The sequence below is a fragment of the Brachyistius frenatus genome, unplaced genomic scaffold, assembly GCF_029030835.1.
Source record: "Brachyistius frenatus isolate BFR_SWC_R1_liver_20210118 unplaced genomic scaffold, ASM2903083v1 Contig_41, whole genome shotgun sequence".
Lineage (NCBI taxonomy): Eukaryota > Metazoa > Chordata > Actinopteri > Embiotocidae > Brachyistius > Brachyistius frenatus.
In genome coordinates this window covers 3,363,885-3,380,772 of record NW_027210640.1, presented here as the reverse complement: position 1 = coordinate 3,380,772, position 16,888 = coordinate 3,363,885, and the positions used below count along the sequence as shown (strand labels likewise).

At 41.7% G+C, this 16,888-nt stretch overlaps 1 protein-coding gene across 1 annotated transcript in view; it reads left to right on the top strand.

Moving 5' to 3' along the window:
• LOC138623013 (DENN domain-containing protein 1B-like) overlaps positions 1-16,497 on the top strand; it is a gene marked incomplete at its 5' end in the record, with an annotated part of 30,892 nt that extends 14,395 nt beyond the window's left edge. Inside the window, 6 exons of the mRNA XM_069702228.1 lie at positions 472-507; positions 1,062-1,118; positions 2,673-2,762; positions 11,290-11,375; positions 11,723-11,945; positions 12,691-16,497. Of these exons, the coding sequence (XP_069558329.1) occupies positions 472-507; positions 1,062-1,118; positions 2,673-2,762; positions 11,290-11,375; positions 11,723-11,945; positions 12,691-13,533 (1,335 nt within the window). The remainder of the gene's footprint in view (positions 1-471; positions 508-1,061; positions 1,119-2,672; positions 2,763-11,289; positions 11,376-11,722; positions 11,946-12,690) is intronic.
• Between the last annotated feature and the right edge of the window lie 391 nt (positions 16,498-16,888).

Below are 16,888 nucleotides of genomic sequence, written 5' to 3'. Positions count from 1 at the left end.
CCTGGATGCTATGAATCACGCCGCTTATCGTGGATCAGCGACACTTTGACTGGTGTCACCACTTTTTACTGAAGTTGTATTACAATACTATGAACAGCTGCAGAGGTGTGGTTCTGTTGTGACATTTGTTTCTGTGTGTGCTCTGTGGGGGATTGGTTGTGGATTAGAAATACTGATCACATTATTGATAACAATCATAGCGTGGCAAATGTGTGCAAAAAAAAAAAAAAAAAAAAAGCTGAAAATAATCAAACTAATGGCCAAAATAATGCGTTGTGGTCACCTGTTATGCTTTACACGAGACTTTAGATTTTAATTTCAACTTGCTCTAATTGTTCTCCAACAATATTTGCCCTGCCCTTCCTCTGTCCCCATAGCAATAATTCATTTAAAAACATTTTTTAATTTGTGTAGAAACTTGCACAACATGCATTTAAGTGACTGACAAATACTTGTCCGTGTCTATTCCAGAGAGGAGGAGCGTTCTTCAACACAGCTGTGACAAAGGTATTTTCTGCTTCACGAGGAGTCCTATCAGCAGAGCTTAATATGTGCTTTGATTTCAATACATAAAAAGAACCATCACATCAAGAAAATGAATGAAAATAGACCTTAAGATGACATTTTGTAGGTTTTCTGTAGAAAACTAATCAGTGTACTTGACTATATGAAATTCAATATTTAAAAAGTTGTCTGTTGTAATTGGCTGTTGAGCTAATGGGAGCATTGTTCATGACTAGTGGATGTTTGATGAGCAGTAGCATGTCGTTACGTGCTGTACAATAGGTGGTCAGGGTGCCCTTTCGTGTTCTCGCCTCCTGTTCGTGTGCGAGGCTCTCTCATCCAGCCTTTTGTCTCTGTGTTTTTGCCACGGGGATCAAAGCATTTCTTGATGTTACATGAAACCAGAACAGAATGTTAATGCAACATGTTTTGATTAGTAATCTGTGTGTGTGTGTGTGTGTGTGTGTGTGTGTGTGTGTGTGTGTGTGTGTGTGTGTGTGTGTGTGTGTGTGTGTGTGTGTGTGTGTGTGTGTGTGTTTTTTTTTGTTTCCTCCTAGGCCAAGGTTCATGCCAAGAGGGGCATCCGAGACATTAAGGGCAGACTCAAAGCAAGGGTGAGCTGCATGGACCTTCACACCTCTCTCTGACACGCTCACACATGCTCTTAGAGGCATGCAAACACACACATGTACACATAATTCTGTTCTGGGGCATGCAGATAGACACATGCCTCCCTCATAGAAACAGACAGGAAGCCTGCTTTACATGGAGTGTGTGATTCTGACGTAGGGGCCTTTTAATGACTGTTGAAGCCTGCTTAACGCTTTGTTCAGGGGTGTACATTTTTAACCAGCGCCCCTCTGGCTATGGCCTGTCATGTCATCTGAGCCGTGGCCCTTCTTCCTCTTTTATTGTCTGCATATTTCATCAGTGAGCCTGTGATTTCCTCAAAGCTAATGTAACGAGGTGTATGTTTCCATAAGCCTGATGGATTTGATAAGGCAATAGTAGTTTGATCTGTCAGTGGGAAACCGAGGAGAGGGGGCACTGATGATGAGCAAGAGGTGATACGCTCTGTTCTGCACTGTGTATGCACGCGCGCGCGCACACACACACACACACACACACACACACACACACACACACACACACACACACACACACACACACACACACACACACACACAGAGTGGAGGCAAACAGAGGTGCAGAAATGTATTCGATTTTGAAGTTAAACAGATTTCCTGTTCGTTCAGAAGAGAAATTAATTTATGATTGCACTTAATCTGTGATACACTTCTTTTACTGCCAGCTGCAGACTTTGAACGAGGACCCTGAAAGCACAAACATGTTGATATTTATCTGGTCAGAGATGTTTACCGTAGTTGTTGTTTTCTAAGCATCATAGTAAAATGTTTTAAAAGGTTAAGCCAGAGCTATCTTTATATCCTATTTTCTAAACCTCATAAATTACCCGATGCACAATGCAGTAGTTATAGTAAATAATGTCTCTCATTACTTTGCATCTTCACTATCATGTACCTTCCTGCTGAAGACATAAAGAGCCTCTGTACGCTGTAGTTTTTCTCATGTTATCAAATATAAGTTGTTGTTTTTTTACTATTTTTTGCTCTGCATTGGTGCACTGATACGTATTTGGGGATTAATAAAGTAACTATCTATCTATCTATTTACTGCAGCAGGAAGACTAACTCAGACAAACTGCAGTGGTCACGATCACCTTAATGAAGCAAACGCGTCACTAATTGTGTGTCTCACTTTTTAAACGGTTTTTACAGTTTAAAAGAGGAGCTCTGTGGCAAAATGATAAAGCAGTGGCTTGACAAATAATAATTTTAGTTCAGTTAAATCACTGTTGATTTTAGTCTTGTCATGAGATTTGTCTTAAAAAATATAAATGCTGAGTGTCAACGGAGTCATTTCCGTGCCGTAATTCAATTTGAGGGCGAAATGGCAACAAACCGGACAAAGGGCTTCACCGCTTTAGCTCTTTTATTTTTTAATCTGAAATTGTTTCATTTCAATAAGGCAAATATTCATTGGCTGTGGTGGGGTGTGTTTTTTTTTTTATGATGATTGGAGACATCAACATTATTCTCCGAACATTTACAACAGAACTTAAGATTTATATTCATCTTTTCTGTCAGGAAGAAGAAGAAGAGGGGATGATGGTCTGTGCAGGGTCTCCTACCAGCACCAAGAGCCTGTCTCCAAGGAGACTGCAGAAGATGAGACGGGTATGACACACACACACACACACACACACACACACACACACACACACACACACACACACACACACACACACACACACACACACACACACACACACACACACACACACACACACACACACACACACACACACAGATGCACATCAGTAAATGAGTTAACTACATTTACACTGACTGATCATACCAGAGCTCAGTTTTCACTTGACCGACATGAGTTCACTCTTCCACTTCTCTACTCTTTTCTGTCCACTTTTTGTTCTCATTGCTTTTTTCCCATTTTTTTTATTTTTTTATTCCCCAGATCTTCTTCTCTCTTTTCATGTCCATCCCTCTCCTTTTCCTCCCTTTCTCCCCCACCTCTCTTGTAACAGCCCTTGGAAGTACAGTAGTTTGTCAGGCTGCCAAATGTAATGATAAGCATTTTTTTTTTCTCTCAACGCACTCATGTTGTACATTCAGTATTTTCCTCTGAACAGCACGGACAGTCGAAGTAACTCATCTGCTGGTCAGCATTTCCTCTGAAGAATTTGCTTGTGCACCATAAGTGGATAGCACTTTTTTTATTTATTTTTTTTACTGTGTGTGCAGAGCTGGTATGTGATGTGCAAGCGCACGCACGCTCACAAAACACACATTCATCAATAAATACTGTCTATGAGGGAAGTTCAAAATATTTTCTAGTTTAATTATAAGACACCTTAGTGGTAGCGTAAATGGAAATGTGCACATCTATTTCTTTGTGTAGGAAGTTTAGTTTGATGCTATTAAAATTGCACACTTCTGCACTAAACGCATACGTACAGACCTGTGGATACTCCCACCTCATATCTATACCTCTGTAGTCCCAGCTGGAGCTTCGCCACCTTTTATTGCCAAATGAATGTATAGCAAGTATAAAATAACGCTTCCCAACCCTGCTGAAAACCATGGCTGCGTGCACACACTGACATTTTGGTCACAGTCATGTTAGAGTTTGATTAGGAGAGGTTGTGCTGTCCCTAATTAGTGTTGTGTTTCCTATGTGTGTGATGAGGCTGGAAAGTCTTAGCGCAGAGGAAGGTGTGACGGCCGGGGAGCGGAGAGGAACGGCAATTAGGACTTTTCTAAAGGCCTCCTCGGACACCCTCCCCCCCCAGCCAGCGCACACACAAAGACGGGCCGACGCACACACAGATTAACAGCCAACATGCAGTTGATGGTTGCGCACACACATACACACACTCAAGATATGCACGCGCTCACACGCCCCTGTTCATGCCACTGAGGCTTATTCATTGCCACCGTAACGGGTCCCTGGAGACCACTGGAGGAGGGACACGCAGGACACAGAATAGCGCGTCCCACAGCACGGTTTTTGTGTGTGTTCTCGTTTATATAGAGTCAATCAGTTTCTCTTTAAGCATACACGAAGCTCGTCCCATTCGGTTTTCTCATTGTCTTCCTAACATTGCTTCTAGTTCAGAACCCATAGGTGCATGAGTACATTATTCCAACATTTACAAACCCTGTTGGGTTTTGCGTCTAAAGTTTGATGACCCAAGATTCTTTTGTGTCAACTGAAGCCAGGAAAGCCTCGATAATTTATGGCCTGTCGGTGTGCAGTAACATCGGAAAGACTGAAACTCTCCAAAACATTTGTTCGGAGTTTGAGGTGGAAATTGTAAATTCTCATTTTATTAAGGCACATTACTCAAAACAGAAGAAGAAAATAATTCTCACAAAAAATGTACGCTCGTTTCAGGAAGAATGTTTTTGTTTATAAATTACCACCGCAACATTATTTTTCAAGTCTATAATGAAATACAGACTCTTGCGGGGTTTTGTCTGAAGGAGCTCCTTTCTTATTTACTTTCACCTGACTGTTTATTGCACAACATATTTACATTTCAGTTGGAGAAAAACAAAGCTATTGTTCTTCTTCTCTTTGTGTCTCTCACCTTTCTATCTGTTTGTTTCGGAGCCTGCTTCCTATGAAATGTTCATACTGTTGTTCTGCCCACAACTGTCTTGACCAGGTGTTCCTTGCACAAGAAATTGATCGCAGTGGGACTAACCTGGTTAAATAAAGGTTAAATCAAATGATCTATAATACTGTACCTCCCCTACCTCTCGTGCCCACACACACAGACTCCATTTGGTTGGTTTAGCCTTATTCTTAACTCATCATTAGAAAAAAAAATATATATATATATATATATATATATATATATATATGTCCCAGTGTCTCTGTAGACAAACCTGTAAGGTCCTGTCTCTGTCCATGCAGTCCACTAATACAATATTTGTCTCAATTTTAAAATGACAGTCTTGAAAATTTTATACATAAAAATATGTCACCTAAAATAAAAAAAATAAAAAATCATATTTTCGGGTATTTCATACCATTTGTATCAAAGAAGGTAGATTAAATATTGGAAACGAAGATGGGATTTCTTTTATTGAACTGCATTTATTTGACTTTGGTGTACCCATTAAACTGGCAATTTAGTGTGTTGAGAAACTCAAAATAGAAAAAAAAGAAACCTCATTTCTTTAACAATAAGAAGTTTGGTGAAGGAGAATAATTGTTGTTCATAAAATACTGTTAGAAAAATCTGGGAAGTATTTAATGACTCCAGGCTTCATGTAGATTTTTTGAAGAAGCTAACAATTTATTTACTGTATTGAACAACAAGTGGGATCAGCATCTCACTAAAAGAGCAAAAACTGATTATACATAGCCTTCATAAACAGAATATTTTTAGGTTATATATGTTTATTTTCCATTAAGACTTAATGTCACATAATCTAAACTAAACATATATATATTAACCAAGTAACGAACTAAGTCTTGCTCACCTGTTTAACAAATTCATAACCAAAAGCTCTAAACATGTGAATTGACCAGAGATGTTCCACACTCCTGAATGAAGGGGGAAAAAAAATCCTGATACATTTTTATCACTCTTGATTTTTTTTCAACAAACATCTCTGTCTGTCCTTGAAATGAAATGAATGATCCTGGAGAAGCTCCTTTAATTAATCATAGCGAAATAATCAGAGTTCTGAAATTCATATTCTATTTGATCAGCCAACACATGTAGCAAAGTGGAAGTGCTGCTGTCATATGCATTCATATTTCAGCCGTATCCGGCAATGTGGGTGATTTGTAGTGTTTGGTGAGCATGTTGATGAAGAATGTAGGAGTAATCCTTTCGTTTGACAAAAACAAGACTGAATTGGACTGCTGACTTCTCGTCTGATACAACAAACAACAGCCATTGTTCTGGCTCCTGTATGCTTTTGTGTGTGAATGCCGGATTCTGTTTAAGATTTGGCACATTGTGTGTGCGCGTGTGGTTTTTTTTTTTTTTTTTTTTTTTGGTATTGTGCTGTAAGCCTCTGCAAAAAGAAAGTACCTCATCCCTTCAGTACATGAAGATGTATCTGCGTGTGTGTGCTCAATGTGCACAAACATGCATGCATTTATCAGTTTGCCTCAGGTTGGAGGCAAGAGAATGGCAGCTGTTAAGAGCACAGAGGAGAGCAGAGGTTGGGGGCAGTGTTATGGACAATGACAGCCAGCAGGCTTGTGGATGGGCTCAGCCGCAGGCTCTGGACTCTTCACCTGGTGAGGCAGGACAGATGCCAGTCTGGAAAAACAGCTCAGGGTTGAGGGGAAACAGGGAGCCAACAAAGATGTAAAACAGAAACAAAGTCACCTGGATATCCAAGTGTGTAAAGGCTACTGTGTGTGTGTGTGTGTGTGTGTGTGTGTGTGTGTGTGTGTGTGTGTGTGTGTGTGTGTGTGTGTGTGTGTGTGTGTGTGTGTGTGTGTGTGTGTGTGTGTGTGTGTGTGTGTGTGTGTGTGTGTGTGTGTGTGTGTGCGTGCGCGCCCCATCAGTGGGAGACAGTGTTTCTGGCCAGTGGACACGCGTGTACTACGTGTTTGTGTTTTGTGAGAAATGCATACGAGTGTGTTTTGATCCTTATACTGACATGTATTTGTAGTGCACCGACTCCTAACTCCTGAAGTATCTCCCATAATGCATCACATAGACTTTGTGAGTGCATTATATTAGGTATATGATTGAAAATGCTTTAATATGGACAGTATGTGAAGGCAATACTTTCTGGGTAAAGTAAATCGCTAAGTATTTCACAGTATATTACTGTACTATATAGCACAGTCTGTGTTTGACATAACTCATAATGAAATGTTGGATGTGATTCCAAGTGGGAAACAGCTCAGTTATTCGCATAATGTTGATTGTAAGATAAATATTGTGGATATATGTTGTTGTATGAAGAGTTAGGATGCATCACAGGGTGATTTAAGTACAGTGGCTCAGTCCACAGCCATCTTCAGAGACCAACCAGCTTCCTCGCTGAAACCAAAGTGCCATCTGCTGGCAGCCTCTCAGTACTGTACTGCACCGCACCCATTCACAGAAAGACACCTGGTGATTTTACTGGATGAGTTTGGTTTGCTCTGACAGAATGAGCATAATGCACATTCTCCTTCTTTCTTTTATGGCTCCTGTTTTAAGGGGGAAGTTGCAGGCTTTAAGCAACAGCCAGTTGGACAGAGGAGCAGTGGATCTCTCCTCAAAAGCATTTTTTTTTTTTTCACCCCCTCCCTCCTTTCCAGTGAACAGCTCTTAAACAGGCAGACACAGACTTGGCCGTCCTTCTGCAAAGGCTTTGCTTCTCCCCAAGGTTTGTTTGCATTTTACCGGCATCTCTTTACATACACTGCCAAGCTGTGAGATCAGTGCCCACTCAGAAATACCATATGAAATGTATAATGTAAGACCAGCTATTAAAGTCCACTAGCGTTTGGCCCTGTCACAGAGAGGCGTAGTTGTTCCGCATAACTGGTCATGCAGGGAAGGAAGGCAAGAGGAGGGGAAAGTTTGTTTCTCCAAATGCAGCTACTAAAATGGATGGTGAGGTTTATTTTCCCCTCTTAACCACAGAAATGAAATATATTTTTTATCGAATCTGAGCAGGTTTTTTTTTTTCATTCATATGTTTCATACCTTTGCTGTGTTGCATTAGAGGCCCTGGGTATGAAGAGTTAGAGTTAAGGATAGCTTAGTCATGTTTACAATTCTGCTCTCCCTGCCCACAATCCACGACTGTAGACTTCCAGTCTGTGTTGCTTTTTAACGTCTGCTGCTAAAACTGGAGCGAGTCTGGATTCTTTTACTCCTTCAGCCAGCTACTCAAGGACACAAATCAAAGTAATACAATTACAAAATAATAATAAAAAAATTAAAAAAAATAGATTCCTCTCGTGACTTTCGCAAGAGAAGCTGAGATATCAAATCTTTTCCTTATTTAATAAACACAAGAGGCTTCTCTACATCTTCAAAACCACCGGATCAAGTTAGTTTCACTGAAATAACCTGACCAGTTTTATTATTTCCACGACTGTTATCTCCTCCCGTCTCTTTTCACTCTCTGCGTTTTCCGTAGTCACACTTGTGGCAAACGCGGTGCAGAGGAAAGAATCGAGAGCCAGACAGACAGAAACGGTGACATCTGTCACTGACAGCGGAGTGATGGAGGGAGAAAACGAGAGACGGGGAGGCATGGAGCGAGGATCACTTTTTCATTTTCATCTTTCAGCTTCCCATTAGCCGACAGCGAGAAGCTAATGAAGGAGCAGTATGATAATCTGTTGTTCTCCTATTTCATGCTTTCCACTGTCCTGTCAGGCCCAGGGAGATCCGAGACGGTGACGGAGCTATCACAGCTCTAACAGGGAACTTGTTTGTTCCGGTTGATAATATCTCATTGCGAGTGTCTCTATGTTGTTGTTGTTGTTGTTGTTGTTGTTTACATCGATATACAGTGCGTCTAATTTTAGAGCTCAGACATAACTGCAGTTGTTGGTTTTGACAGCTCCGGAGAACCAGTAATATTTTCATAAAGTGAGTGACATTAGCATACTTTGTATTTTACATTATTAGGAAATGAATGCAGTATGTTGGTCTGACAAATCGACTCCTGCACCAAATTTGCCGCTTCTATCGTAAAATCCTTGATTGTTGTAAATAGTTTAATCTTTACTGTTGCGCTGGAGGTTCACAGTGGAGAGAGGGAGTGACAAATTGATAAAGCAGTGAAGTGAGGCACCATCCATTTACTGCTCCCTGTGGAACTTCCTTTTGGTCAGACAGCACCAGAGCTGTAACGGAGATCAGAGGGTTCCCGGCTTCATGACTTGTGTTTGGGTTCACCTTGCTTTAATAAACACCTAGACGCAGAGAGAGGCCCTGCCTTCTTAAACACAGCCCCGTTGCACAAATGAACAGTGTAAATAAGCGCGAGCACAGGGCGCATGTGCTTGCAGTGTTTGTGTGTAAGTATGTCTGTCCAAAGCCGACCCTCCCCGAGTATCTCACAGGTGCATCTCCGCTCTGCTGGCCCGCTCTGGCTGGCTGGCATGTCGGCCCGGCCCCAGATTTACTGCGCTGACACAGGAATCCATTAAAGGCTGTTTAGGGATCCCAGGCCTGAGCCCCTCTGAAATCTCTTTCATTATAGCTCCAAGCTACCATGGAAGGGGAGTGGCTCGGCCAATCAGCAGTGCCACCACATGTGTTCGTGTTTAGCCCGATGGCTGAGAGACTTAAGTGGCTACTGCACACATCTCCTTCGCTGACTTTTATGGAGAAAATGGCACTTTAACTCTTTGTGTTTTTTTTTTTTTGTAATAGAGTGCGTATGTGACTGAGCGCGTGTGAGTGTGTGTGTGTGTGTGTGTGTGTGTGTGTGTGTGTGTGTGTGTGTGTGTGTGTGTGTGTGTGTGTGTGTGTGTGTGTGTGTGTGTGTGTGTGTGTGTGTGTGTGTGTGTGTGTGTGTGTGTGTGTGTGTGTGTGTGTGTGTGTGTGTGTGTGTGTGTGTGCGTCTTCCCTGGCCGAACACAGGCCCTAAATGAGGCCAGGCCAGCCCAGCCACACGTTACATTCCGCCTGTCTGGCTGGCACTGCGTCGGCACACACACACACACACACACACACACACACACACACACACACACACACACACACACACACACACACACACACACACACACACACACACACACACACACACACACACACACACCATTCCCATCATTCTTTGGAATCCTTCCTCACCTCTCTACATTTCCTTTCCTTCCTTTTTTCATTCATCTCTTTCCTCTTTTGTTCTTTTGGTCTTTGTGTTCACCTTTGATTCTCTGATTTTCTCGCTACCAAAACCGCAACGCAAGAACACGACTGTCTTTACTTCTTAGACCTCCTGCGCTGTGCTCATCTTTAGGGTTGTAAAGGATCTTTTTTTCTCTGTGACAGGCTTTGATAACGTGGCTAACATGAGTTTACAGAGAAACATGCAGAGAGAACAGATAGGTGGAGCTATACCAGCCTAAAAAAATTTTAAAAAAAAAGAAACTTGCAGTGCCTGCGAATGGTTATGCACACTGATTGTTAGCAGTGCTGTCATGTTAATTGTACCCCATGACTTTTTGTTTGTGTATAAAAAAAAACACAGAGACCGAAGGACAATTAGATTAGATATTGCCGCCCCCCCCCCCCAAAAAAAAAAAAAAAAAAAAAAACAGACTCTGGAGGTCAGCAGCAAGATGTAAGGAGATAAAATGCAAAGAGTGTAAATTAGAAAATGAGAGATAGTGTTAACATCAGTGAACATGAACACACAGTGAGAGGAACATGTGCGTCGTAGTGGAAGGCATGTTAATAAGTGGCCTGGGGCAGATTTGGGCTCCCATGGGGAGAGTCCTGCCCTGCTCTGTAAAGCTTCTGTCTCTTCCTTAACCCGCCCATTAAACACGGTACACAGGTGGCTTATTAAACCCACTGTGTCAGACAACTACGGTACACACTGATCATTCAACACTCTGACGTGACAAATATAAGGCCTTGCTGCCATAATGCGAGTGATTAATGTGTCATTTTTAAAGTGTCATTTTAAAAGTGTAATTTTAGGACTTTGTAGTTTGGCTTTCTTGAAGAAATTGTATTTTCTTGATTCTTGTTGTTCTGGGGTTTTTTTTGTACCCTCATGGTTGAAATGCACTTATTGTAAGTCGCTTTGGATAAAAGCGTCCGCTACATGTAATGTAATAATGTAATGTAGCTTCCCATGTCTTAACTCTCAAGCATCTTGTCGTTCACATACAGAGCTGAGTTTGATCAAACACTGCAGGGGATCTTAAAGATTTTTATCCCTAGACCCAAATTTGACAAATTTAGTCTCAACCCTTCGGGTCCAGGCTCATTACAATGAGCTATTAGTCCTGTCTTATGGGGACCCACCAGACACAGCCCTGCATCTTTTCTTTTCTTTTTCTTCTGTTGAATCCCAAGTGGTAGTTTTATGAAAAGCTCAGCAGAACAGCACTCTGTCTAGAATCCAGGTTTATCAGGAGTCTTATATTAATAAGCTGAGCTTCCCTCGGGTCCCCGTTCATTGTTCTATCATTATATTCTATGTGGCCAACTACATCCACTTGCTTTGTTATTCTCATTACCAGCATAACTTCAACAAGTCTCCCATGAGCATGGGCCCTCGAGATCTTGGCTATGGGCTTGACGATGATGAGCTGGACAGTGCGAGCAAGTGAGTCATTAGGTTTCATTTAATTTTAAACATATATGTCACTATATGAAAGCTTTTGTTGATCGATTCCAAAGTTGATTGCAGGAAGAAAAGTGCTTTGCCTGCAGATCATCTTTTTTTACTCATGATAATACTGCCCCCAAGTGGACACGTTTGTCACGGCAGAAGGTGATGGAAGTAGCAGTCCGGGGATCCAGTTGTTGACCTCTTCCTGTGCTATTATTGTGTAGCAAAACAAAGCACATATTAAGTATCACATTCAGTTATCTTGTGAAAAATGATACGTATCACATGCATACGCACTTGTTAGAGGGAAGATTAAACCCTGCCGTCTCGTCCCACCACAGGATCTCCTCAGAGGATAGCGGGGACGTCCCTTCGTACACTGAGGACAGCGACGATTCCTACTCCCTTGAGTTGGACATCGACTCCTCCAGCTCAGGACAGATGAACCTGCTGGAGGAAATCCTGGACTCGCTCAACACCACAACGATGGAGCAAGGAAAACTGAGCGGTGCCAAGAGCCTGGACTTCTTCAGGTCCATGGATGATTTAGACTACAAAGCCCCGGTATGCGAGAGAAGAAGACCACAGTAGATTTTAAGAAGGACTAACCCTTTTTTAGTCACAAATCTTACAGAAAACTATGAAATTATACATTTATAGTACAGACTCTGACAATCAGTAGAAAATTCTAGAAAATAAAATTGAGAACTTTTAAATTAATTCATTCCTCTTCAAATTATTGTTTGATCTTTAAGTCCCAAATGAAAATCCCCCTCAGAGTCTTCATTCAGTTTCAAATTCTGTTCCATTATTTTGTTTATCAGGAAAACCAAATTACTGAGAAATATTTGTGAAAATAATTAACTTCAAAATGTATTTTCATGCTGCGTTACGAATAATTCAAACCCGAATCCAACCAATCAGTGATATTTGTGAGGTTTTTGGTTAAACTAAAGGCTTAGAGCAGCCTCATTTATTCAAAGTAACTTTTATTTGGCTTCAACACTAACCTCTCTGACTTTATAGGAGTCAAGGGTCAACACCTGCCGTAGAATGGGAATAGTTCATAAATGCATCATAACCAATAAAGAACAAAGGAATCTGCTCAGAAGGACCGAGGGCTGTGATACGTTTCATATGTTGACTTTTAGCTTGATAAAGCAACTGGTGCATGTGTCAACCTTAAACAGTGTGAGATAAAAAACAAGAAATACATCTGTCACCTACAGACTTCAGGAGGAAGATGTTTGATGACACCCGTGTCTTTTAGTGTTCGTTTTACAGTGTTTCCTCCTTTGTTTTATGCCAGATGAAGCCCGCAGCTTGCGGTGAGTCGAAGCCCGCAGACGAAAGTATCTGTGGCGGAGCTGGGGATCAGGGCGGGTGGAATATGGGCCAGGACGACAGCGCTGTCCACGGAAAACACCTCCCACCGTCCCCACGCCGACAGCCCAACAAGAGCAGCCTGAAGGTGTCAAAAAGACATTCAACGTATCCTGCGGTGCCCACCACCACGGCCACGTCCCCCGCCCGTCAACCTTCACCCTCCAGGTCTCACCCCGACTCTCACTTGCTACCTCCGGGGCGACAGCCAGGAGACCGCTACTCCTACTCGCCCTCACTGTCCCACAGGGTGACACCCATGCCGCCATCTCCCACTCTCTCGCACACCTACAGTTCTCCAGCAACCGTTTCTCGCCCAAACTCTTCTCCCGTACCAGCGGGCCGGCCGCGGACCACCTCGGACCCTCAAGGCAGCGCGGAGCCGCCTCAGGCCCAGAACCAGACCGCCTCCACCAACATCCTGAGGAGGAAGGTGCTGTCCAAAGAGGCGGTGAGGCACCAGGAGAAGGCCTTCCAGAGGCAGTGCAACAAGGGTCACCCCGAGGGTCAGGGGAGCACGTCGAGGAACAGCCACTCAGCTATGCAGGTCCCGTGGGAGAAGGAGGTGTCCAAGGAGGGGCTCCTCGGCCTGTGCCTGGGTCAGGGTAAAGGCTCGGGGGCGGCTGTGGTGCAGGATCCAGGCCTCCTCGAGGAGATTGAGTCCATGTGTTGCCTCGGCTCAGTCCTCCACACCGGCCTGCAGCTCTCACAAGTTCACTGCAACAACAGTCACCACCAGGTCCAGGGCAAAGCCACCGACAAGTCCTGAGGGACGTCGAGCGCTCGGCGTCTATAAGCTGCCACAGGTTCTCTTCTATTACAACTAGCAGCAGCTGTCTCAGAGAACAGGGATCACTTCGAACCTTTTTTTAATTTTTTTTTTTTTTATCTCAACACTCAGCTGTGAAGAACAATTATGAACAAATCTGATACATGTCACCACAAACAAACTGCCACAGATCAGGGAACACTGCAGAACTCTCCATCTTTCATCCTCCTCTATAGTTCTAAAATGTAAATCCCATTTATAAAGGATTCAGGAATTTTCCTGAAATACATTTGTGCATCATGAAACCAAAGTAAATTTACTCCAGTGTTAAAAGTAGAGAAAACATACAAATTAAACAAGGTCAAATAATCTCACTGAGGGGACTTGGATCTTTTCCTCTTCTTTAATCAAATACTCTTAATTTTTTTAAATCAGGTTTTGTGAACTGTGATCACAGGACTCCAAAACCACAAACTGAGGCCATAGTATTATCTTTTGTGTTGCTGTTGTTACATTTTGAAATCCCAATTGATGGAAGAGTTTTCACTTGTTTTCAAAAAATACAACTTTAATTTCATTACAAAGAAACGTTACTCAGTAAAAAGGAGATTTTTGCAGTGTTTTCAACTCAATATAAGATTTCTCTCTGTAATCATCTAAATTTCCGAACACTTGTATTTTCATGTACTTATCATTATAGGATATATTTACAATGCAATACTCCAAAAAAGACGCATGAATTGCATTTTGGGTAAATTAATAGCCAACAGGTAACGAACGAATTTTTCATCTCGATGCAAAGGAGTTTAGAAAAGGCTCGGTACTTTTGTCAGGATTAAGAAGGGACAAGAACATCTCCTCAACACATCATGTCGATCTTTAACTCAACATTTTCACAAAAGGAAGTTGCACTTGTAAACTAACAAATAATACTCAGTTATTTCTACCTGGTACTAAAATCGAATGAGGAAAAACAAGTGAGACGGACATGAAGTACACTTGGGCCTTTGAAACTAATTATACTCTGTATTACAATATTTTTAATTTTTTTTTAATTTTTTTTAAATCACTATGCCTTATTTGGACATGTGATTTGTTTTTGATACTCTGGTGTATTAATCACTTAGATGCCACAGCAGGTACACTGATACGGTCAGATTTGACATAACAGCAGTTAATAGTTGTTAAACAGCGCTGTTTCTTTGGATGAATAGAAGACTTAATATATATGATGTGCTTTAAGCTGCTGTTTTAATGGCATCCCAGACAATGAGATGTGCATGTAGGAACCTCTCTTCCTCCCCTCCTCTTCTTCTCGTGTTCCTCAGGACACTTCTGTCACTCTGAAGAGATGCAAATACAGTCAGAAGTTGAAATGGATCACCTGAAAAAAAAGAAAAAAAGAAGCCAGTGTCCATGCGTCATCTCCCTTTTCTTTCACCTTCTCCACCATCACCACTCCTCTCTTCACGCTGTCTCGCACAGCTCTGCCTTTTTTTTTTTACGACTCTCAGCACATCTAAACTCTCACTCGCGACCTTGAAAACTGGGGCCAGTTGTTGCCGAGTTTACGAGGTTTGGCGTGGAGGTGGAAAAGGTGAACTTTAAGGGGCGTGGCTGGCAATACTCTTAGTTTTATGACCAACAAATCCCATGAAAAGACCAAAACTAACATTGGTTTGGGTCGCAAATCACAGGAGTAAACAGTCTCTTTGTTGCGGACGATTTATTTTTTTAGCTGCAGATTATTTATCAAGCTGAATTCATTGTTGAAAAAGTAATTGTAGGTTTTGTTCTTTTCCCAGGATTTGTTGACTTAAATATATAATATAACTTTCTTTATCTCTTTTTCTTTGCCTTTCTCTGTTTCACATGAGGAAATGCCATCTGTGCATGTAGGTTGGAGTCACACACTGTAATGTGATGCAGTGGTTGAAGATTGTACTTTAATGAAGCAATATAGTTCTCCTCAGAGTAGCGACGTGGATGTAATGTGTACAGAGTCTAAAGTATTTCTATAACAGACTCTCCCGTGGAGAGAAACGAGGCGTCCAGAGATTGTGGCTTCCCATCATTCTCTGCGTCACTGCAAATCCAGAGAAAAAGGAGAGCGCTTTTTTTTTTTTCCCTTCATGTGCTTGTGTCGGGATTATTACATTTATGGTTCGTTGTTCTTATGATTTATGCCAGACGCCAGGCAGTGTGGCAGTTTAATAGCAGCTATTTCTCCACTTTTTGAGTGCTGCTCTGCGTTAACGATTGGCTCATAAAGTCTTTGGCGTGCTTCTAAAAGCCCAAGAATCAGTCCTAGTAATTCCAAAAAGAAAAAAGAAAAAAAAAAAAAAAAGAGACAGACTCCAGAACAATCTCTGAGCTGGCCTTATTCATTAAACACTTTAAATAAACTTATGTGCTATGCAAATATTTAAAATTCTCCATAAGGTCAGTTTTCTTTACCAGTAATCAGGTTATAATTCAGGATTGGAGTCCATAAAAAGTCAGTCTGGTTGCTTTCCGGTGGAAGTAAGCCTCACGAGTCCCCAAATGAATAAATGTCCAGACTATTCAAATGTGTGTGAGCTGCGGTGGGTTAATGATGGAGTGTATGGCGTGCCTTATACGGTAAGAGTACCACCCAGTCTCATCACAAGATACAGTATTAAGAGAAGGACCGGAGGAGTATGCAATGTTTTCAGACCGCCGCACATCACGGCGAGAAACACTGAACGCTTCTGCGATGAGCAGACTCGAGAGCTCGGCTCGGACCTGAGAAACTCACCTCGGATGAACTCGGGTTCTCGCTTTGCTTTCGAGCGGTTTTGTCTTGGAGTTTCGGTGCCAGCTGGAGTCACTCAGTGTTTTTCTTTGCTGCGGTGCTCGGTGGAAACCTTCCTGCTCGTATTTAAGACAGGATCTCTGAATTTCTCTGGGTTATTAGTCCTTTTGTAAATTAAGTACTTTCGTTGATTGCTTGTATAGTTTGTGCTCGGTTTTTCTTCTTTTCTTTTTTTTTAAAACACTTCGAACACTTACTCTGAGCTAATTGTATTTAAAAAAATATCTCTGAGAAGTTTCTCTAGTTAATTTCATATTGATGAAAAATTATTTTCAACTGAATAGACGTGTATTTTTGCTGGCTTGAGTATATTTTACATGGATAATATATGATCGGTGTTGTGTGTTGTAAAAAAAAAAATGACACCTAATATTTGAATGTTTTAGATTTTATTTTTGGAGAAAGAAAAAAAAAGAGAATATTAACAGATGTCCCATGTAGCCATTCCATGTTCAGGAGCATTTGACAACCTCTAATCAGAATTAGCAGACTGACGCTTGCTTGTTGTATCTGCATGTA